The sequence below is a fragment of the Nicotiana tabacum genome, chromosome 17, assembly GCF_000715075.1.
Source record: "Nicotiana tabacum cultivar K326 chromosome 17, ASM71507v2, whole genome shotgun sequence".
In the NCBI taxonomy this organism is placed as follows: domain Eukaryota; kingdom Viridiplantae; phylum Streptophyta; class Magnoliopsida; order Solanales; family Solanaceae; genus Nicotiana; species Nicotiana tabacum.
In genome coordinates this window covers 7,746,658-7,771,620 of record NC_134096.1, presented here as the reverse complement: position 1 = coordinate 7,771,620, position 24,963 = coordinate 7,746,658, and the positions used below count along the sequence as shown (strand labels likewise).

The window sequence follows — 24,963 nt, the reverse complement described above, 5'->3', positions numbered from 1 at the left end:
TATTTTTATTTCATAGCCTATTATCAGCACGAACCTCTGATTTTATCCTTATCCCCGCTAAGTTGAGTCATATATCATTATATTCATTTTGTTTATGGCAGTACATATCATATGCTTATTGTTTGCAGATTACCTATGCGCTTGGGCATCTCAAATAATTTAAGTACATTACAGTGATAACATAACTATTTCCTTCAGTGCTCAACTCTTAGATGGCCTTAAAGTCATCATACTAGCTACCCTCTAATAAAACTACTTATAATATTTATGGACTTCCTCGATTAAAACATATCTTTAAGGCATTTTGAAGAACTATGAGAAATGAAGTAACAAGTAATAATTTTACATTGGTTTAATTACTTTATATTTATTGGATTGGAACATATAAATAATGTTAGTCACGTTCAATCCTATAACACACACACATATCAATACTATAAAGTGAAATGAAACAGTATGCTGTTTCCACCTTACGGCCAGAATAAAATGAAATAGTAGGTTGTTTACATGATATAGCTCTATTTTTATTTTTATTTTTCCTTAATCGTTTTGTTTCATTAATTGTTTATTAACATAATTATTTTTCTAACTTATTTATCTTTTATGATTGTTTTCACTATATTAAATTTATCAAAACTTGAATTTGTGTCACTTGACATCACCTGGAAGAACTATTTATCATAGGTCCTTGATGGTGAAATTTACCTTGATGCTAAACGTCTCAGTAATACTATTATACAAGGAAATGAAGCATCAAATCAGGATAAAGCGAAGGGCATGATTTTCCTTCGTCATCATCTACACGAAGGGTTAAAAACTGAATATTTATCCGTAAAAGATCCACTTGAATTATGCAATAACTTGAAGGACCGATATGACCACTTAAAACTTACGGTATTACCAAAAGCTCGATACGAGTGGATACATTTAAGATTGCAAGATTTTGAAACCGTAAGTGAGTATAATTCTGCTATTTTCAAAGTAAGTTCTTTGTTAAAATTATGTGAAGACACTATCACAGATGAGGACTTATTGAAAAATATATTTTTTATTTTTCACGCTTCAAATGTAGTGCTACAACAGCAATACCGTGAGAAGGGTTTTAAGAAATATTCTGAGTTAATCACATGTCTACTTGTGGCAGACAAAATAATACTCTAATAATGAAAAATCATGAAGCACATTCCAGTTGATTAACTCCATTCCGAGAAGTGAATGTTGTAGCATCATATGATAAGTTTGAAAAAAGAAAAAAAAATTACCGTGGTCGTGGACATGGTCGTAGACGTGGATGTGGCAGGGAAAGAAATAAACATAAGAACAATAAGATTTCTCAAATTAATCCTTCAAAAGGTAAAATTAATATGTGTCACTAATGTGGCATGAAAGATCATTGGCCACGTATTTGTCGTACGCCAAATCATTTTGTCAAACTTTATCAAGCATCCCTCAGAAAGAAAGAAAATAATGTGGAGGCACATTTGACCTTTCAAAATAATGATGATGAAGCAAGTCTCTCAAACAAATATGATTCTAAGGCACATCTTGCATATAAAGATGATGAGTTTGGAGGCCTTGCAAATATTACTCATTTAGAAGCTGCAGACTTCTTTGAGGATATTGTCTGAAGAACTAATCATCTTGGGGAATGAGGCTATACTAAAAGTTGTTATTTTTCATTTTATGTTTGCAACTAGTTTATTTTTTTTGAGTGTATTTACTAATGCATCACGTGTTGCTAGTTTCTACATTCCTAATATATTTCTTAATGTTCTTTTTTCTGTTAGTCTTTCATATTTCTTATGATGTACTTTTTGCTTTTTTTTTATGAAAAATATAAAAAAATTCCAGTCTTCAATTGGACTCAAAATTAATAAAGACGATATATGTCTTCTGAATAGTGCTACAACACACACTATTTTAAGAGATAAGAAATATTGCTCTTATTTGGTAATGAAAGAAGTCAATGTTAATACAATATCTAGTAGTACAAAATTAACTGAAGGTTCTGGAAGAGCCAATTTATAACTTCCAAGAGGAACAAATTTGGCTATTGATGAAGCACTATATTATAGTAAATCTCAAAAAAACTTATTAAGTTTTAAAAATATTCGCCAAAATGGATACCATATTGAGACTACAAATGATGAAAAAGATTGAATATCTTCATATTACTACAATAAAATCTGATAAAAAATATGTGCTTGAAATATTACCTACTCTTTCCTCCGGCTTACATTACACAAGTATTAGCAGGATTAGAACACATGCCGTAATAAACGAGAAATTTACCAATCAAGATAATTTTATTATTCGGCATGACCAGTTGGGCCATCCTGGTTCTACTATGATGCGTAAAATAATTGAGAATTCACATGGACATTCAATGAAGAACCAGAAGATTCTTCAATTTAAGGAATTCTCTTGTGTTGCATGTTCTCAAGGCAAATTAATTATTAGACCATTAACGATTAAAGTTATGATGGAATCTCCTGTATTTCTAGAACGTATATAGGGTGATATATATGGGTCCATTCACCGTCCATGTAGACCATTCAGATATTATATGATTTTGGTAGATGTCTCTACAAGATGGTCACATGTGTGCTTATTATCAACTCGCAATATAGCATTTGCGAGATTGTTGGTTCAAATAATAAAGCTAAGAGCATAATTTTCAGATAATGCAATTAAGAAAATTCGTCTTGATAATGCTAGTTATTTTACATCCCAGGCCTTTAATGATTGTTATATATCAACTAGGATAATAATTGAGTATCTGGTTACTCATGTTCATACTCAAAATGGTCAAGTGGAATCATTGATAAATACCTCCAATTAATTGTTAGACCAATGCTTATAAGAACAAAATTTCCCACTTTAGTATGGGGTCATGCTATTTTGCATGCAGCAACACTTGTGCGGATAACGCCCATAAGTTATCATAAAGTCTCCCCATTACAATTGGCTTTTGGTCAGGAGCCAAATATTTCGCATCTTAGATTCTTTGGTTGTTCGATATATATTCCAATTGCTCCACCACAACGCATAAATATGGGTTCCTAAAAAAGGTTGGGGATATATGTTGGGTATGAATCTCTTTCTATTATAAAATATCCGGAGCCTATGACTGGAGATTTATTTACGACAAGATTTTTTAATTGCCCTTTTGATGAATCAGTATACTCAACATTAAGGAGAGAAAATAAGCAACTGAAAAATGAGATAGATTGGAATGCATTATCACTATCTCATTTAGATCCTTGAACAAATTAATGTGAACAAGAGGTTCAAAAGATAATTCATTTGCAAATTATTACAAATCAACTGCTAGATGTATTCACTGACCTACCAAGGGTGACTAAGTCATATATTTCAGCTGCTAGTGCTCCAATTCGAGTTGATATTCCAGAAGGACAATCAATTAAAGCAAACTAGTCTAAACCGCGCTTGAAACCTGGTAGACCAATCAGTTCTAAAGATAAAAGAGCAGATGATCATAATACGGAGGTAGTGGATCAAGAAGAGCCCCGAGACATAACAAATGATAAGACTTCAGAGGAGGTCCAGGTACTTGAAAATAGTAAGAATGAAGAGATCTCAATAAGTTATGTCTTAATGGAAAAAAGATGGAACCAAAATAATATTGTTGTTGGTAACGTTTTTGCTTATAATGTTGCTGTTGAAATAATACAACAAGATGTGAATCTTGAACCAAAATTTGTCGATGAATATAGACAGATAAACGATTGGCCAAAATGATGCTATCAGAATTAACTTCACTTGAAAAACATGAAGTCTTTGGACCTATAGTTCGAACACCCGAAGGTATAAAGCAGTGAGGTACAAATGGGTTTTTGTGCAAACACGAAATGATAAAAATGAAGTCGTTAGATTTAAAGCGCGACTTGTGGCACAAGAATTTTCGCAAAGACCTAACATTGATTATATGGAGACATATTCTCTTGTGGTGAATGATATCACATTCAGGTATCTTATAAATCTGGTAGTGTATGAAAAACTTGATATGCGTCTAATAGATGTTGTCACATCTTATTTGTATAGCTCATTAGACAATAATTTTTTTATGAAAACTCCTGAAGGATTTAAAGTGCCCGAAGCATATAAAAGTTTTCGAGAAACTTGTTCAATAAAGCTTCAGAAATCCTTATACGGATTGAAACGATAAGGGCGCATGTGATATAATTGCCTGAGTGAGTACCTGTTGAAAGAAGTGTATAAGAATGATCCAATTTGTCCTTATGTCTTTATAAAAAGGTCTCTGGATTTGAATTTGTTATAATTACCGTATATGTTGATGATTTAAATATCATTGGAACTCGTGGGGAGCTTCCAAACGCTGTAGATTGTTTGAACAAAGAATTTGAAATGAAAGACTTGGAAAGACGAGATTCTGTCCTGGTCTATAAATTGAGTATATGAAAGATGAAATTTTTGTTCATCAGTCAACATACAACGAAAAGATCGTAAAGCGATTCTATATAGATAAAACGCATCCATTGAGTAACCCGATGGTTGTAAGAACACTTGATATAAATAAATATCCATTCCGAACTCATAAAAATGATGAAGAGCTTATTGGTGCCGAAATACCATATCTTAGTGCAATTGGGGCGTTAATATATCTTGCCAACAATTCTCGACTAGATATAGCTTTCTTAGCAAGCTTGTTAGCAAGATTTAGTTTTTCCCCAACACAAAGATACTGGAATGGTATTAAGCATATATTTAGATACTTGCAAGGGATCATTGATATGGGTTTATTCTATTCAAATGAATCCAAGTCAGCATTAGTTGGTTATGCAGACGTGGATATTTATCTGATCACATAAAGCTCTATCTCAAACATGCTACTTATTTACATGTAGAGGTACAACCATATCATGACGTTCAACGAAACAGATTACGGTTGCTACTTCTTCAAATCATGCAGAGATAATAGCCATTCATGAAGCAAGTCGAGAATGCGTTTGGTTGAGATCAATAACTCAACACATTCAGGAAACATGTGGTCTTTCTTTGAGAGAAAATATTCCAACAATATTGTATGAAGACAATGTTGCATGTATAGCTCAACTAAAATGTTGATACATTAAAGGAGACAGAACAAAACATATTTCACCAAAATTCTTCTTCACTCATGATCTTCAAAAGAATGGTGAAATAAATGTTCAACAAGTAATAATTTGGCGAATCTCTTTACTAAGGCATTACCAACCTCAACATTTGAGAAGTTAATATACAAGATTAGAATGTGACGTCTCTGAGACCTTAAGTGATATTTTAATCAGAGGGAGTAAAAATACGCGTTGTACTTTTTTTTTTCTTAACTAAGCTTTTGTCCCATTGAATTTTCTTGGTAAAATTTTTAATGATGCAACAAGTAATGCGTATTACAAATAACTCCAATATTTTTTCCTATTAAGCTCTTAATGATGCATAATTTTTTTACATGGCCATCCCAGGGGAAGTATTATAAATAGTACGTGGATGAAGTACATGTATGAATAGTTTGTGAATAGATTTTTATACTTTATGTCTATTCCTTACACTATTTTATTATAATAATCTTCATTTTTATGCTTATAAAAGACTAGTAAATGTGAAAAGACACACACAAAAAAATACTCCTTATCTCTATCTCTATTTCTTATTTATATTTTACTAAATTATTTTTATTTCGTAACTAATAACAACAAATAAAACACTCTCCACATATGACAGATCCATAGATATTATATGGAGTAAATTAATATCTTATCTTCCGTTAATCTAGCAACACCCAGTCCCCCACTTAACCCACCCCTCCCCTAAACCCCACCATGTGTGTTAAATTTTCTTACCACTTCTGTTGCTAACTCATTTTACTCTTCTTTCCATTTTCTTTCTCACTGTCTGCACACTTTCTCAATCCACCATTTTCAATTCCTTCACAGATCTGACCCGTTTAACCAGATCGGAGCCCCGAGTAAAGCCTTCTCCAGATGGAGGCGGCGCTGGAGTTGGCGCGTGCAAAGGACACGAAGTCTCGAATGGCGGGAGTAGAACATCTCCACACACTTCTCGAAGCTTCGCGAAAAACCCTATCGTCTTCCGAAGTCACCTCGCTCGTCGACGTCTGCTTAGATCTCTTAAAAGACAACAATTTTAGAGTTTCTCAAGGCGCACTTATGTCGCTTGCGTCTGCTGCTGTTCTCTCCGGTGAATACTTCAAGCTTCACTTCAATGCGCTCTTGCCAGCTGTTGTCGAACGATTGGGCGATGCAAAACAGCCCGTTAGAGATTCCGCGAGGCGGTTATTGCTTACCTTAATGGAGGTAATTGCATTTCGCATGGTTGCATTACTGGAATTTTGATCAATTTTTTGTTTTGTTTTTACCTTTCTTAACTTCATTCGAATTTATTGAGGTAGAGTTTTTTTTCTTCTGAGGAATTAAATCTAATAACTCATCCAACCGCTTAAACTAAAAATAGCCGGCAAATGTATAATGTATATATAATTTATGTATAATATGTGTATAACCATATATAATCAGTGTATGTATAATTCATGTATATGCACTAGAAAAAGTAAACGATGAATCTGACATACTATCTGTGTAAAGATCCCTTTTTTGTGGTTGAATTTATGTTAATTTGTGTATATTTTTAAAATACCGGAGTGTATATGAAATTGTGTAATGTTTCGGGATTGTTTAGAGTAATTTACTACTTATTCATTCCAATTTATGTCCGTTTGACTCAGCATCGAGTTTAAGAAAGAAAGAAAGATTTTTGAAACTTGTGGTTTTAAACATGGCATAACATTTGCGTGGCTACAAAACTTTCTAATTAAGGGTAAAATAAGAAATTTAAAGTTATATTATTTTCAAATATTGAGGTGAAAGTTTTGTTTTTTGGCTGAATTGAGGTTAAATATTTGAAGGAGACCAAAAGTGCTCAAGAGTGTATACTTAAGGGACTATTTTAAACCTCCCCCAAAGATAAGGAACTGATTTTGTCATGTTCTTTAACGAAGAAGTGTATCATGTGGCTATAAAAACATTCTCATTAAGGTTAAAATAGGATGTTCAAAGTTAAATTGTTTCTAAATATAGAAATGTGTTGTTCTTTTTTCTTTTATTGAGGTGAAAGTTCTGTTTTTGCCTTAATTGATTTTAATTTGTGTATATTGAAAGACAGGAGTGTATCTGCAAGTTAAATTTAAGCTGAAGAGTATATACTTAAGGGACTGTCTTAAACTTATCCCAAAGATGAGGAATTGATTTAGTGATTTTTGTCATGTTCTTTAACTAAGAAGTGTATCAAAAGATAGTCTGTTTGTTAACTGGAATTTGATCTTCTTTTTGGTTTTATTGAGGTGAAAGTTTTGTTTTTGGCTTAATTGATGTTAATTTGAGTGTGATATTGAAATTAAGGAGTTTATATGCAATTGTATAAATTATAATGTTACAAGGTTGTTTAGAGTAATTTACTATTCCCTCCGTCCTAATTTATGTGGTGCTTTTTGATGGAGCACGGAGTTTAAGGAAGAAAGATATTAAAAATTTGTGTGGTCACAAATTATCTCATTAAGGGTAAAATGAGCATATTATTTTTAAATATAGAAAAGTGTCATTGTTTTTGATAGACAAAAAAAAATCTGCCCCATAAGTTGAATCAGAGGGAGTAATTAATAAGGGTGGGTTCAAATGATGGTTGGAATTTCTTTTTTGGCGAACTTTCTTTTGTGAATTGATGTTAATTTGTGTATGTTTATATTATATGAGGGGCTTAAGTGTATGGTATTGAAATACAGGGGTCTATTTGCAATTGAGTCATATTACATAGACATTTAATTAATAGGGGTTGGTTCAATTGCTGCCTTGGAATTTCTTTGTTTTGTTCTATTCTTTTTTTCTTGGTTGGGAGGAAAAAGATTTGGTGGTTGGTATGGTTGTTGAGCTGAAATATGTGAAGAGGAAAAGGATAAGAAAACTGATTCTATGTTCAAAAAAGGAAGACAAATTGTATGTTTCCAAGGAACAGTGCAGTTTTCAAGAACCACAATTTAAGCTGCATTAATACAGTTTCAATCTCAATAGCCTCACTGTCCATATGGAACTTCCCTAGTTATTGGGAACTTTAAGAAAAAAAGAAACAAAAATTTGTATGACTGATTCTTTTCAGTAGTGAAAAATTAATTTAAGATGATCAGAGTAAAAAATTCAAGATATATGTTGTGTATTCATATTCCTCCCATGTGCTCGCACAAACGTGCACAGATGAAAAGAGAGAGAGAGAACAGTGCCACACACTACAGTTGATTCTTCTATAATTTGGAATGTTAATATCATAGTAATTACCAGTTTTGAGACATATCACCTTTCTTGATCATATGACCAACTCTAAATGATCTGTAATGCAAACAAACCTTTTCAAAATTATCATATATGTTCTCATAATGGAAAAAACTAATGTTGTATGTGTAATACAACAACAACAACGACATACTCAATGTAATTGCACAAGTGGGGTCTGGGGAGCGTAGAGAGTACGCAACCTTACCCTACCTTGTGCAGGTAAAGAGATTGTTTCCGATAGAGCAAGCATGCATAATCACATCAGTATAGAGAAAAGATATGCAACCGTGAAAAAGTTAAAGAAGCAGTAACAACAACAAGATAATAGTAAAACCGAAAACACAACATTGTCAGATAGTAATAAAAATCTAACAATATGGAAATACGAGAATGACACCACCACCACTACTACTACTGGGATGACGGGATGTATGTGTGCCTTATCAAAAAAATGTTTGTATGTGTAAATACATTTTTTCTCCAACTAAAGTACTTCACACCTTGAGGGGATTTTTGGACCACTAGTTCATTTATTTATTTGTTTTTTTCTTCCGAGTTTTGCTGTGAAATATACTTAGTAATGAGAAATTCAAACAATTACTCCCTCTATCCCAATTTATGTGGTGATGTTTGATTAGGCACGGAGTTTAAGAAAAAATACTTTTGAAACTTGTGGTTTTAAAACAAGATTGAGAAATTTTTGTGGCCATAAATCATGTCATTAAGGTAAAATGAGAAGTTTAAAGTTAAATTGTTCCTAAATAAGGAAGTATGACATTCTTTTGGGACATACTAAAAAGAGAAGCATGACGCATAAATTGGGACAAAGGGAGTATTAGATATTTCGTCACTCGTATGTTAGTTACACGAGCATCACAAATCATTTAATCTCTTCTTTCTAATTTTTTTGGTATGATGAGGGTAAAAAACTAGAAAATGATTTGGTTGATTGTTATATTCTCACCAGGTTTCTTCACCAACAATTATAGTTGAGAGAGCTGGGTCTTGTGCTTGGATGCACAAAAGCTTTAAAGTTCGAGAAGAATTTGCTCGTACTCTTACATCGGCAATTGGTCTTTTTGCATCGACCGAGCTACCCCTTCAACGGGCTATTCTTCCTCCTGTATGTTAATAGATATATTTATTTTAATATCATTTACTAGCACATATATAGCTAAACATGTGATGGGTTTTCATTTGTAAATAAAAAAGTTCTAAACATACTTTTTCTTTGCTGCTATCATCAGATTTTGCAAATGTTGAATGATCCTAATCATGGAGTAAGGGAAGCAGCCATATCATGTATTGAGGTAGTTAAACTGATATCTTTTCTCAATTTCCTGTGTTTGGTCAAACTGCTTTTCTTAATTAGTCTTCAGTGCCTTGACAAACCAATTATTATGTCGTTAACAGGCTACTCTTCCTTTCCCGAAAGAAAGAAACCTAGACTACTCTTTCCATTTTCTTTTGTTTGATAATTATCTCCCCATATTTCCTGTTTGCAGGAGATGTATTCAGAGGTTGGACCCCAGTTCCGCGATGAGCTTCAGCGCCATCATCTTCCTTCCATGTTGGTAAGCCTTTAGCTTTAGATGATCTCATTCTAGCAAATAGATTCTTTTCTTGAACATCCTGCATGGTGCGTGGTAAACTGAGTTTTCTTCCAACTTTAGCTTGTGCTTTACTTGGTCAATAGAAGGTGATGTGGTAAACAAAAGGTCTGCTCAATGTTTGTTTTGACTTGTTTACTGACTGCAGCTAAAAGATATTAATGCCAGACTTGAGAAGATTGAGCCTAAAAGTCGATCTACTGATGGAATCTCAAGTAATTATTCAGCTGGTGAGGTGAGATCTGCTAGCCTTAATTCCAAGAAAAGCAGTCCTAAGGCAAAGCGTTCAACAAGAGAGGTGTCTCTCTTTGGAGGTATGTATATGCACTATTATCACAATTAAACTTTTATGTCATGTTAAGCTTATTTTAGCATCCAGTTACCATGTTATTGGACTAAATGTTTCCAAGATTGCGTTAGTTGGCCTTCATTGTTGTTTGCATGTCCTATGTGCATGTGCAGCAGGTTCATGAGCATAGAAAAATGTTCTCCTTGTTATGAGATTGTGAGATTATTTGTCTGTGAGCAATTTTTGCGACAAATGGTAATTTGAGCAAAAAAATGGTACAGAAGGGAGACATTATGCAATCAAATAATGCAAACGGATAGTCTATGGTTTTTACATGTTAATATGATTTTAGTTTGATCTCTGTTCTTGTGCAGGGGATAGTGATATTACAGAAAAGCCTGTCGATCCAATTAAAGTGTATTCAGAAAAGGAACTGATAAGGGAATTCGAGAATATTGCCTCTACCCTTGTACCAGAGAAAGATTGGTCTATCCGTATTGCCGCTATGCAAAGAGTTGAAGCGCTTGTTATTGGAGGTATTTTACCAGCTTTGCACTTTCACATAATGACCTTTCCCTTCCTTTGTTGAAATAATGTGTAACACTTCCATATGTTCTTATAGTGGCATCTTCTTATGTTGTGTCCTTATGTGCTTAAGACAGTGCAGTTGGTAATGCATGTTATCTTTTATTCTGTTCCATTAGGTGCAGCTGATTATCCTTGTTTTCGTGGACTTCTAAAGCAACTTGTTGGCCCTTTGAGCACACAGTTATCTGATAGGAGATCCAGCATAATAAAACAGGTTTGATTTCATAACACTGGCTACTTCTTTATGTTGTCATATATTATGCTTGTCTGCCTATGAGATACTTTTTCTGAGATGTGCCCTATGAGATACTTTTTCTGATAAGTATGTGTCCTATGAGATACTTGTTCTTTTTATTTCTAGTTTACTGAACTATGCTGTGCCACATTTATTAGCCTGACTTTCATTTACCATGATGCACCTGTCTGAAATGTGTTGGGGTTACCTCCTTATGGACCGGTCAGATACAATGAAAACCTAGTAGAAGTTGATTTTATATTCCTATTCCCGTATCCTAGTCCAGTAATATAGCAGCTAATGGCTTACTAAAATAAAAGAAATACCCTGCTAATGCCTTGTATATCACAGGAATTTGTCATTTCAGTTGCTTCTTTTGTTTTTCAGAAATAATACTCTAAAAGCTGTATTCTTAGTTTAATATGTGAGACATCTCAATTATGCAGAGAGCACCTAAGCTGAAAATTGGGTTTATATAATCCTTTCCTCCTTTCAGTTTGAAACCGGAATTCTTTAAACAGTTATGATCAAATAAGTCGGAGCATGACACCTGATTCATTTAATTGAGCACTGTTAAGTCAATATGGACATGATATTGAAGTTTCTTTTAGCATGTGTTGCTCTATGTGGCCAACACTGATTACGGTCTAGTTCCATCCTTTCGGTTTTCTGTTCTAGGAAGTACTTGCACATTTACAGAGGCCTCAAAGGAGTCAAAGAGACTCTCCCCTTTCTTTTTTTGTTGCATTTATCCAGGGGCTAGGGCTACACCTAGGCATGCAAGGGCTACATCTCTAATGCATTTTGACTACATTTCTTGTCTCAGATAGAAAGAGCAGTAAATTTTCAGTGAGATTTGGGAATCCAATTTAGTGAAAAATGAAAAAAGGATCTGCTAAAAGTAAAGTGGAGTAGACAACTAGACATTCTACTTTGGTCGTTATTGAGTAGAAAGGTGAAAAAAAGAGAGGAAGTGTGAGTACTGTGTAAGTTTCTCAAATTTGTCGTCAATATAGATGCATATATACCTGCATGTTTTTACCATGCAGGCAAGGTGCTTGTTTAACTGCATGCTTTTGCTTATTGGTGATGGATTAGCTTAAACTTCCGTTTCATTCTCGATTGCTGTGCATCGACATTTACAATGTTCCGAGTTCTTACTTATTCAAGAAAAGTTCTGAGTTCTGACACTCATGAAGGCTAATCCAATGTCTTATGTGAATGGTAGGCATGTCACTTACTGAACTTCTTATCAAAAGAGCTGTTGGGAGATTTTGAGGCATGTGCTGAGATGTTCATTCCGGTGAGAACAAGTTATATAGTTATCCATGTGCTTATACTTCTGATCATTTTATTAGGGAGAAAGGATTACATTTGCTCTAACTTGCGCAAGGTTATGACATCCTCATTGAACTTCAGGTTCTTTTCAAGCTTGTTGTGATAACTGTTCTTGTAATTGCAGAATCTGCTGATAACTGCATAAAGACGGTAATGCTTTATGTGATTCTTGAATCTGTTTTCTGGCTCGTACCTACAGTATCTATCAATCATTTGTTTTTTTTCTCTTTCCGTTTCAGATGTTGCGCAACTGCAAAGTTGGTCGAGCACTTCCTCGTATAGCTGATTCTGCAAAGAATGACAGAAATGCAGTACTTCGTGCAAGGTTTGATACTACTTCTAGCTGACACATCTTAATTTTGTATTTAATTTCCCCCTAAGGGCGTGGTCTAGTGGTCAATGAAGTGGGTTGAGAACCATGAGGTCTCAGATTCAAAATCTCAGCCGAGGCAAAAACACTAGGTGATTTCCTTGCATCTGTCCAATCCTTGGTGGATAGAGTTACCTCGTACCTCGGAGGTAGCAGGTATCCCGTGGAATTAGTCGAGGTGTGCGTCAGTGTTGTCAAAGGCGCGCTTAAAGCGCGCTTAAGCCCTGAAAGCGAGGCTCAAAACATGTTGAGCGCTTCGCCTCGCTTTGTGGGCGCTTCAGTGTCGCATCAAAGCTCTAAGACATACTTTTAATTGCCAATGAGCGTAATCCTGAAAAGGCAACACTAAATAATTGATATTTCACTTTATTGTAATCTTTATTTTTCAATTTCTTTGTCCATATATTTGTTATTCATGCTTATAATTATTGTTCTTAGACTACATATGCATATTTTTTACTTTTTCCAGTTGTGCCCTTTTTCATTAAAGCCCATGCTTTATTTGCGCTTTGCGCTTAAAGCCCCAGAGGACCTTAGAATGTTTTTGCGCTTTTCGCCTTTGATAACACTGGCGCGTGTAAGATGACCCGGACACCATGGTTATAAAAAAATGATTTTGTATTTAATTCTCTAAAGTGCTGTTCCATCTTCTGATTATGTTCGACGACAGATGCTGTGAGTATGCACTTCTGATCCTTGAACATTGGCCTGATGCATCTGAGGTACAACGTTCAGCTGAGCTTTATGAAGACCTTATAAAATGTTGTGTCGCTGATGCAATGAGTGAGGTATGCATGTTAAACTCTGAGTATCATATTTTTACAGATTTTGCATAATTATCTGCATGTATACCTTGCGTTTGCATCACCCATCTCCCCCCGCCCCAACCCCTCAACTTCGATTCAAGATCTCTTGTTGGCAATTCTTATCACTTAGCTTTAACAACAGGTACGATCAACTGCAAGAACTTTGTACAGAATGTTTGCAAGAACTTGGCCAGAACGTTCTAGGCGTTTGTTTATGTCCTTTGATCCTGCTATCCAAAGGGTACTGTCTTTTCTCTTCTAAATTGCTCCCAGCATCCTTCCAGGGCAGATGATTGTCATATACTCCAGATCAGTCTTCAAAGGCGATGTTGTGGACTAAAGTTGATCTTTTTTGCAGATCATAAATGAGGAAGATGGTGGTATTCATAAACGACATGCTTCTCCCTCTGTTCGAGAAAGGAGTTCACAGTTCTCACTTGCTTCTCAAACATCTGCTTCTTCACATCTACCTGGTTATGGAACGTCTGCAATAGTTGCCATGGATAGAAGTGCTAATTTGTCTTCAGGGACGTCCTTGTCCTCTGGGCTGCTTTTGCCACAAGCAAAGCCTGTGGGAGTGGAACGTAGCCTGGAAAGTGTACTTCATGCCAGTAAACAGAAAGTTTTTGCTATAGAAAACCTGCTCAAAGGGCTAGATGTATCTGAGAAAAGTCGCTCCTCTAGTTTGGATCTAGGTGATTGTTTCCTCTTCCATTATTCTTCTGCATCCTGAAACTTGATGTGTTAAGTAATTACTGATTTCATGAAGAAAAGCTTGATGTGTTTAATTAATTGACACAGTGAAAGGTCATCTGCATGCAGTTTGATGATTCTGCTAAAAATAAATTTGAACTACTGCTGTAACTTTTGAGTTTTTATTGAACAGCTTAAAATGTTCTTATATTGTCCCCTAGTGCAGGAGTTGACCCGCCCTCATCCCGTGATCCACCGTTCCCTCTTGCTGTTCCTGCATCAACTAGTCTTACTAATGCTTTACTGGTTGATGCACCATCTGCTATGACTAAAGGAAATAATCGCAGTGGTGGGTTGGTTTTGTCTGATATCATCACTCAGATCCAGGCCTCAAAGGATTCAGCTAAAGCATCATATCGAAGTAGTACGGATCATGAGTCTTTTTCTGCACTCAACTCCTACACTGCAAGAAGAGCTTCTGAGAAACCACAGGATAGAGGACTTGTTGAAGAGAATGCTGAGCTGAGAGACATTAGGCGGTTTATGAACTCTCGTGCTGACAGACAATACTTAGAGACACCGTACAGAGATACTAACTTTAGGGACTCCCATAATAATCATGTTCCCAATTTTCAACGTCCTCTCTTAAAAAAGAATGCAGCAGGAAGAATGTCAGCTAGCAGGAGGAGGAGCTTTGATGACAGTCAGCTTCCACTAGGAGATGTATCTAGTTATGTGGATGGTCCAGCTTCACTAAATGATGCATTAAGTGAGGGTCTCAGTTCTACTTCAGATTGGAAAGCCAGGGTTGCTGCATTCAGCTATCTCCGGTCTTTGCTACAGCAGGGCCCTAGAGGTATTCAAGAAACAACTCAGAGTTTTGAGAAGGTTATGAAATTGTTTTTCCAGCATCTTGATGATCCCCATCATAAGGTCGCACAGGCAGCACTTTCAACCCTTGCAGATCTTATTCCTGCTTGCAGAAAGCCATTTGAAAGTTATGTAGAGAGGATCTTGCCACATGTTTTCTCACGGTTAATTGATCCCAAGGAATTGGTGAGGCAGCCCTGCTCAACTACCCTTGAAATAGTTAGCAAGACATATGGGATAGATACCCTTTTGCCAGCTTTGCTCCGTTCATTAGATGAACAGCGGTCCCCAAAGGCTAAACTCGCAGTAATTGAGTTTGCAATTGGCTCATTTAACAAGCATCCTTCAAATTCTGAAGGTGCTGCTAACATTGGCATCCTCAAGTTATGGCTTGCTAAGTTGACACCATTGATCCATGATAAAAATACCAAACTGAAAGAAGCAGCTATTTCGTGCATTATATCAATGTACACACACTTCGACTCGACAGCAGTTCTCAATTTCATTCTTAGCTTATCGGTTGAAGAACAAAATTCATTAAGACGAGCTCTTAAAAAGTGCACGCCTCGTATAGAAGTGGATTTGATGAATTTCCTGCAGAGCAAGAAAGATAGACAACGTTCCAAGTCTTCTTATGATCCATCTGATGTTGTTGGAACATCATCTGAAGAGGGATATATTGGCACTTCAACGAAGAGTAATCTATTTGGAAGGTATTCTGGGGGTGCAGTTGATTCTGATAGCATCAGAAAGTGGAATTCTCTTCAAGACCCAACCTATATGACTAGATCTATTGGTCAGTTGTCTGATGGTACTCAGGACTTCTATCGTGGTGTGGAAACTGGTTCCAACACTGATCCTCCTGTTTCAAAAGCCAAGGATTTGAAATTTGGGGCCCTTACCACAAGTGAGAATAACGCATTATGGACATTGGAAAGCAAGGATAACAGCTCAAACATAGAACAGACCTCCATTCCTCATCTGGACGGCAATGAGCTAGTTGATAATGGATCTTCATCTAATCTGGGGCCTAATCACCTAAAACTCTCTGCTCTCAAGATAAATTCAACTCTAGAAACTGGACCAAGCATCCCTCATATTCTTCACTTGGTGAGTTTTTTTTTTGTGTGGTCCATCTGTGCAGGTTGTGCTATATTGTCACGTTTTACTTCCATCATGAAGAATCTTTTAGATGATTTCTCAAGTCTAATTTTGTAATAATTAGAGGATAAAAACCTTCAGTATTCTTACGCTGCTTTATCTTCCACTTTTGGGTAGATTTGCAATGGTAATGATGGAAGTCCTTCTGCTAACAAGCGTGATGCACTTGAACAATTGGTCGAAGCTTCTGTTGCTAATGATCAATCCATCTGGAGCAAGGTATATTTGCCATTGAAATCTGTTGATATTTAGTCAATTAATATTGATTTTCGGATTCTTATGCAAGACCCAGGATCATAGTCTAATTCACTGCTTTTCTGTCTAGTAGTCGAATCACATTCCAAATGGTTGGAGCTTAATTTGTGTTCCTTTGGATTAGTACTCTAATAAAAGTAAAAAAGGATATGGATTTCATGACATGTCATCTTTTGTTTTGTGCAGTACTTCAATCAGATATTAACTGCTGTGCTTGAGGTGTTAGATGATTCTGAGTCATTGACAAGGGAACTTGCCCTATCTCTGATTCTTGAAATGCTGAAGAATCAGGTATGTTGGCTGTCTTTTCAGTGGTCACTTGTGGAATTCCATCCCCTTTGATCCTCCCTTTTCTAAATTAAGAGGAGCAGTTGTCTTCTACACACATCTTACCTTTTCTCTTTCCATTATCAATCTGTTGTTCCAGAAAAATGCTATGGAGGACTCAGTTGAGATCATAATTGAAAAGCTGCTCCACGTGACCAAGGATGATGTTGCAAAAGTAAACTTCCGCTTGGGCTTGGCTGAAAATATTGTATTATAACTTTTCGTTTCCCTCTTTGCTTAATGTGTTGTAACATCATTTAGGTTGCGAATGAAGCCGAGAATTGTTTAACTACAATTTTGTCCCAGTACGACCCGTTCAGATGCTTAAGTGTAAGTGCTGGATTGTACTGAGTGAATTACTACTTTCCTTTGATCATGAGCTGGTCGTTCTTGCATTGTCTTATAGTTGGTATTGCAGGTTATTGTTCCTTTGCTTGTCACCGAAGACGAGAAGACTCTTGTAACTTGTATAAATTCGTTGACAAAGGTGATCATTGATTAAGTTTGTTTCAATTCGTCCAACTAGCTTAATTTGGTGTTTTCTTGGCTACATTAAGTTTGCTCTCTTTTTTATCAATTCATCCTTTTTTTCCAGTTTCTTATGTTGTGCTTAGAGTTGAAATCATCCATACATGTACTGTTGGGGGGGGGGGGCAAGGGCTATGTTTTGTTGGCGGCATTCTGTACTACTTTAGACTATCTTGTTGAAATCCAGTCAAAGGAGGAAATTTTCAGTTTTTTTCCTTCTTTGCAATGACATGGGCCATTCAGCATTTACCTCGTCCCTAGCAGTTATGACTTTGTCCTTGTTCTTTGAAGCAATGTAACAGATTATACTAAAGTTTTCATCTTATTATGCAACTTTTAGTTCTAAGCACATGTGACTAACTCATGCGGTACCATCATGACTTTACAAGATTTGTTTACTAGGATGTAGTGATTAGTAAAATTATTGGTTTGAAGAGTTTTTAGTGTCAAGGTATAACCTTGGGGTCTTATTTTGTCATAGAGGAAGTTATGTTTTTCGCTAATATATGCAAGCTCGGAATGCTATCATTGGTTTCTAATGTGGATTTCTTGTCTCTTTTTTCAGCTTGTTGGGAGGCTCTCCCAGGAGGAATTGATGTCTCAGCTACCTTCATTCTTGCCTTCCCTGTTTGATGCTTTTGGAAACCAGAGTGCTGATGTCCGCAAGGTGAAATTCACTGTTTTCCTGTGTTTTTCAGCTGTTGTGTTCAGAGAAGACGAATGGAGTAGCAGAATTAAAGATATTCAGTAATTATTCATCTGCTTCATCGTAGTTTGAAAAGAAAGTAGGAAATGATGCACTCGAGGGTTTGGCCTAGTAGTCAATGAAGTGGGAGGAGAACCATGAGATATCAGGTTCACTAGGTAATTTCTTCCCCATCTGCCCAAGCCTTGATGGGCAGAGTTAGCCGGTACCCTGTGCTGGTGGGAAGTGGCAGGTACCCGGTGGAATATCGAGGTGCGCGCAAGCTGGCGTAGGAAATGATATGTAGCTTCTGTAGTATGTCGCTATGTGCATATCTTGCTGGTTTTCTTTACATTGTGGAGAACTGGAGATAACTAGATAGCCTGCAGGGATACTCCTCTACCTATCAGTTTGCCCTTAATGTATGATAGGTTGCAGGTTGGTGTAAAGAATAGCAAAAGCAATTCCGTTTGAGGGTTGTCCTGCATACCTAGACTAGAATTAGGGATTCGAACCTAGTAAATAAAAATTGGAATGAATCCTCATGAAGCACTTAAACAATAATTTTTGTACTGAATTTCATTTTAGTTGTATATATGTGATTTTCAAACCACGTCTAGCCCAAAAGTATTTTCACGGTTGTAGTTTTACGTCTCCTCTAGCTATATTTTGACATACGTAATTTTTCTTGGGTGGCAGACTGTTGTTTTCTGTTTGGTTGACATATACATTATGCTGGGCAAAGCATTTATGCCATACTTGGAAGGGCTGAACAGCACGCAGTTACGATTGGTGACCATTTATGCAAATCGAATATCACAGGCCAGAACTGGTACTCCTGTAGAGGCAAGCCAAAGTTAGCTGGTGTAGCTTTTTGGGGATTTATTGTAGGTTGATGTGTGTAGTTGAATTTTGTGATTCAATATTTGATGTCTCTTGTATATCTGTGTGAATGTGTGTAATTTTTTGGTGGGTGAGGTTGTATTCTTTTTATATTTTTCCTTTTCTTCTTTTTTTCTTTTCACTTAATTGGCTGGGGAGTTGAAGGAGAGTGGTTTGGGAACAAATGTGATATTGTACAATGGTGAACTTTGTGCTCAGGGTAATGAACAGTTTTTGGAAGATTGTTTATACATTGGAGTAAATCATTGTAACCTGAAACAATACAAGTTCGCAGCTCTTATTTAGTTTGTTATTACTCCCTTCGTTCACTTTTACTTGTCCTTTGGACTTTTCACGTCCCTTAAAAAATACTAATAAATATAGTATGTAGTTTACCATATAACCCCTAATAATGATAGTCTTTCAAAAAGTTTTGGGAAATAAGTTTGAAAATGAGTAATTAATGATAAGGGTTAAACAAGAAAAAAAGTTTGTCTTTCTTTTAATTTAGTATAGTGGACAAGTGAAAGTGAAAATATATTTTTAGTATAGTAGACAAGTAAAAAGTGAACGGAGGGAGTATTACTTAAGATTAATCATGTAGTCGTATTTACGATGGCACAAAGCGACTGTTGAGCATAGTAAATATGAACAATTTCGCTATTTCTTAGATTTAATATTAGTCAAAAAATTGCGTGGCATGTCCCCAATGAGAATGCTCTTGGCTGATGTCCCCTTAATTGGTGGTATTTAATAAATAAACTCTGCCTCTTTTTCTTGTCTGCCTTGTGAGAGATTTGTTCATTTAGCTCTTTTTCCATCTCTTCTTCTTCTTCACAAAGAGCATTGTAATTCTTCAATTTTGGAAGCTTAAAATTATTGTTTGTGTTGGAAATTCGAAGCTAGTGGTTAAAATTATTTTTGTGTTAGATTATTTATGCTTAAATTTTTAGTTTGAACATTGATTTAGTTATTTGCTTTAAAAATCTCAAAATTCTATTGCTGGTTCTGAGTAAATGTTGAAAAAGATGAAGTAGGTCTTCTTGATTTGGTGTTAGTTAATTAAATTGGTGATTGGTGATTGGGGATAGTTTGCCTTGGCATTTGGAGTTTTTATTTCAAATTTGAGAGTGGTTTGATCAAAATTGAAATTGCAGATTCGAAGAACATTTTGTTGAACAACACCAAAAAATTATGCCAATCAGGTAAGTTTTAATAAATAATTTAACAAATAAATCGAATGCAGATAGCATAAAGTCACATTAATCTGGTAGAGTTTGATGAACATTGAACAAACACAAAATCATACCAATCGGGTAGGCTTAGATGAACAATTTAACAAATAGGTCGATTGCAGATAACGCAAAGTTACGTCAATCTACTGAGGTTTGATAAACAATTGAACAAGTATAAATTCATGCCAATTGAATAAAGTTTGTGAACAATTTATATATTAATATAAAGCAGGGGAAAAGGAAGGTGATGTGGCTTTCTCATACAGTAGGATTCCTACTTATCTTTTTTGTCATTGTTTTTGCCTTTTATGCCATTTTGGTTTATTTATTTTATATTTTAAAAGTTTATAAGTGTATGAAAATGTATTAAAAGGTGCGACTTTACAAAACAACCGTTTTGACACCTTTTAGCTTCTAAAAAATGGTTGACCTTTCAATTACCAAGAAACGGTTCATTTTTTAGAATTATTAATACCTTTCCTTGGTTCCGAGAACATGTAGGTACGCAAAGCACACTAACCAAATGTTGTAACAATGAAGGAGAATGGAAGAGGAATAGATAGGTGCTGACGGATCTTCGAATACCATACTTTTACATGTTGTGTTTTTTTTCTCCTCCCGGATTCTTATTGTTCACTTGACTTGATGACTTCTATGAGTATTTTTTTAAACAAACTTATTTAGAACTGACACCGGTAATTTATTCCAGGTAGTAGGTTTGACTCTCATAGATATGCATTTATCTCCTATAATTTTGATGATCTATCTTCTCCATTTTGCTTTTCTTCAACTATACTGCACATTTTTTTAAAAAAACTTTCTTCTTTTACTAATGTTTGTGAACTTTTTGCATGGGCCGAGGTTCTTTAAGTATATTCTTTAGAAAATATTCAAAATAGAAGGAAGTTAGTCCTTGGTATATCAAATTCTTCAAACTAATGAATAAGTTGGGATTACGACATCTTATTTACTTATGCAAAAAGTTTTAGATTTTGTGATTACTACCATTTACGGTGGGAAGAGATAGCAAATCATAATGTAAAGTTCTCTTGACCAATTTTTACTAGCATGTGTAAATTCAGTTTTCTTACTATTGATTTTTATTAAAAGAAAGTTTTTTGCACAATCAAAATTTACTGTTTATACTAAGTCAAATTTTATCCTCTATTCTTTCGTGCGTGAGTGCCTATGTATATACATAATCCATATCATAGAAGTGATGACGTGATATGTCTCTAAATATAATAAACTGATCTTTTTTCTCATGCTATTTAAATCTCATTAAATTTCTCCTATAAATTTAAAAGAGAAAATAAAATACCACCCCAAGAAATTGATTTTAGCAACGGAATTTGCCACGGATGGTTTTACCTTGGCAATATTAGCGAAGAATTAACCGATTAGCGATGAAATTAGACATTTAGCGACAGAAATCCTATTTAGCCATGAAATTACGTAGTTTAGTGACATAAATTAATGCTCCATCACTAATCTCATTTTTTTGATAGTGACGGGAGTCGGGAGAGAGAGGTTGATAAAAAATGCACAAAAAAAAAAAAAAAGAAGCAGCAGCAAACCACTAGAAGTAGAGTACTCCCCCTTCCACTGATATCAGCCGGATATAGTCGTCTTAGGTTTAGGTTCCTTTCATGAAAGATTAAAATTTGAATGGGGAAAATAAAGTAGGGTTTTTGAGAAGTTTAAGTTCATATTCCTTTCTGAATTCACTTATGGTTATATATATTCTTGCACTTTATTGAAATTCCATTCTTTTGCACTATTTATTTTCAAATGAAGTATTTACTTTTTTTCAAATATCTCTTAGATTGAATTAAGATGTCCCAATCTGTTTCAAATGAATAACTATAATATTGCTTAATATTATAACTTTTGATGTATTAGACATATGCATTATAATTTGGTTGTAATCTTCTGTTATTAGAAATTTATTTGATAAAATAATTCAAATTTTTATAGACTGCGCGAAGCACGGATAATTTACTAATTAACAATATATATAAAGTAAATATGGCATACACTCTACCGATCCGATGATAAATTCCTGAAGAGACGTGCGGGTCCGAAGATAATTTTTAAATACATTCAAAAATAGGGACAATATTTATTGACCAGTCCTTTATAGGGTCATTCCTGTCAACTCAATAATAGTCGAGGCTTAAGTTGACTTGACACCTAAAAATAATAAAAATAAAAAGCCTGATAAAGTGCTGGCTCTTCTGAAAACAAAAGATGTACGTGGAAACGTGCATTTAGGGGTGGCAAAGGGTTGGGTCGGGTATGAACGAGTTACAACAAGTAATGTAAAAATAGATAAAATATCTGATCCGACTCAAATTTAATACAGATAAAAAATGAGTTAATCAGCAAATAATATAGATATTCATATTATTCATGCCTTCTTGAATATAATATTTTTGGGAGAATTTTTTTGAGTCTCTGCAAATATAAAAGTTAAACTCATTGGTTATTTATTTTTAAGTGAATAATAGTAAAAATAGCACGGGCTAGCCAGTTTTCGGACTGGTAATTGAAAAATAGCCAGTGTTTGCAAAGTCATTGAAAAATAGCCACTATTTTGCTGCAACACGGAAAGTTCCAGCATAATATACTAGAAATTGGTGCACATGTGTATGAACTTCTAGCATATTATGCTGGAATTTCAGCACACGGAAAGTTCCAACATAATATACTGGAGATTGGAGCACCTGTGTATGAACTTCCAGCATATTATGTTGGACCAGTATATTATGCTGGAACTCCAGTATATTATACTGGAAGTTCACATGTAAAAAATTTGAACTCTAGTATATTATGCTGGAATATTTTTCGGATTTGGAATAGTGTTTTCGTTTAGATTTATCTTTACATGAAAAATGGCTAAATTTTGATTACTTTTGAAACTGTGACAATTTTTCAATTATCACATGTAAATCTGGCTATTATTGAATTTCACCCTAAAAAATATGGTTCTTATCCATATTTGAACCACTTTTAAAAAGTTTATTATCCAACCCATAATTTTAATGAATAATATGGGTAAATAACTATTTTTGTTATCCATTTTGCCACTACTACATTCAATATATAGTACGCTCAACACTCTGCTTTGACCTTTCCCCCTCCCCCCTTCCGAGAAAAGAACCAATAATTTTGTTCCAAAGCAGTATTCATCTTTCAGGTGTGGCATGGTGATCAATAAAATAGGAATCACTTAGGATGTTTGGAGTTTAAGTTTTATCTAACGAGCATTTAAGAGTGTGATCTAGTAGTCAATAAAGTAGAAATTTTTGGAAAGTAATTAGGGTTTAAACTCATAAATAAAATAACATGGGATGATTTTTTTGATCTGTCTGAGCTTGATGAGTATAGTTACTCGCAGAGACGGATCTAGACAAGCTTGTGGGTTCGACATTTTTGTTCCTCTAATAAATTATACTCCATATTCAATGAATTTTGTAACACAAATACAAAATTTGAACCAAAGTTAATAGCTCATCCGAATCCGCAACCGATACTCTGGATCTACCCTTGGATACTCGGTAGTCGGTATGAGGAAGCAGGTATAGTTTTGGAATGCACAGGATCAAAGGTAAAGTCGTTTATTATGTAAATTTTAAATATCAACATTTCAAGTCTCTGTAAAGACTTCTTACGGCTAAAAGTAAGATTGGTTATGAAAATAAGTTATTCATATTTGACGTTTATATCAAACTATACGAATTTACTACGGTGAAGTGCCAAATTATGCTGAGAAAACATGTCAATCAACCTTGCTTAAGTAATAAAAGTGTATGCGAAAGATATGCCATATATTTATTAATTTGATATAAATACCGAGTGTGAGTAAGATTTTCTCAATAAATATTTAGGTTCAAGAGGGGAGAAACTCTTTTGGATATAGTAAATTTGACGTGTTTAGTCTAATATGAGCTAATGTACCAACATGTGTGTGTATTATTTAGCTAGCGGGACCGATTTTCAAAATGTACCAACAGTATTAAAGAAACTTTTACTGTTATTTTTTTTGAATCAGGAATTTCTAGTTCCGCCACTAAATTCATGTACTTCAACTTTGATGAACAAATTTATCCAATTTCTAAAATCCACCGACTAATTCTGCACCGTAAATGTCCGCTATTGAAGTCAAAATGCTTTATGATAGAACAAATTTCATTATCAAACTCTGAGTTTGAAACTTTTGATTAAGAAAACAAAGACTTTTATCATTCAACATACTCTTTGGAGATTAAACAAATTAAACGTTATTATAACAAAACTGGCCTTAATATTATAGTATGGCAAAAATCCAAAAAATAATAATAAATAGAATCGGTGTAGGACATAGCTTGTATAACAAGATTCAAAATCGCTCGAACTTTTCCTAAGAGTATGGCATGGGTTACTTTAACGCCGTAATGCATGAGTATTCGAACATTGGCTCGAGACATTTTTCTACCCGTTCTTACCCTGAAAAAGCAGGGGCATCTTACGTTCTTGAACTGATAACTATCTTTCGGCTAACCTAGCCTCCTCCGCCCCTCGAGACAAACAAGGGATAATACAAGAAGGTGAGACAAATGTCGTTGCGTTGTTTGAAGTATTCAGATCTCCAACACAATTATATTCAAGGTTGTTATAGAGTGGGAAGTATTTTTCATTCTTAATTAAATATTTCGGGATAGAAAGTTGCATTTGGGAGGAAACATT

General features: G+C 34.9%; 1 protein-coding gene across 1 annotated transcript; it reads left to right on the top strand.

Moving 5' to 3' along the window:
- The first annotated feature begins 5,846 nt into the window (after positions 1-5,846).
- LOC107788562 (CLIP-associated protein) lies at positions 5,847-19,313 on the top strand. Its single transcript, XM_016610270.2, has 21 exons — positions 5,847-6,338; positions 9,331-9,486; positions 9,611-9,673; positions 9,869-9,937; positions 10,122-10,287; positions 10,637-10,798; positions 10,967-11,064; positions 12,314-12,388; positions 12,505-12,573; positions 12,663-12,748; positions 13,464-13,581; positions 13,742-13,840; positions 13,958-14,294; positions 14,519-16,272; positions 16,441-16,542; positions 16,765-16,869; positions 17,006-17,080; positions 17,167-17,235; positions 17,324-17,392; positions 17,999-18,100; positions 18,818-19,313. Exons 1-21 carry the CDS (start codon positions 6,006-6,008, stop codon positions 18,977-18,979), a joined length of 4,269 nt encoding a protein of 1,422 aa, XP_016465756.2. The 5' UTR covers positions 5,847-6,005; the 3' UTR covers positions 18,980-19,313.
- The last annotated feature ends 5,650 nt before the right edge of the window (positions 19,314-24,963 follow it).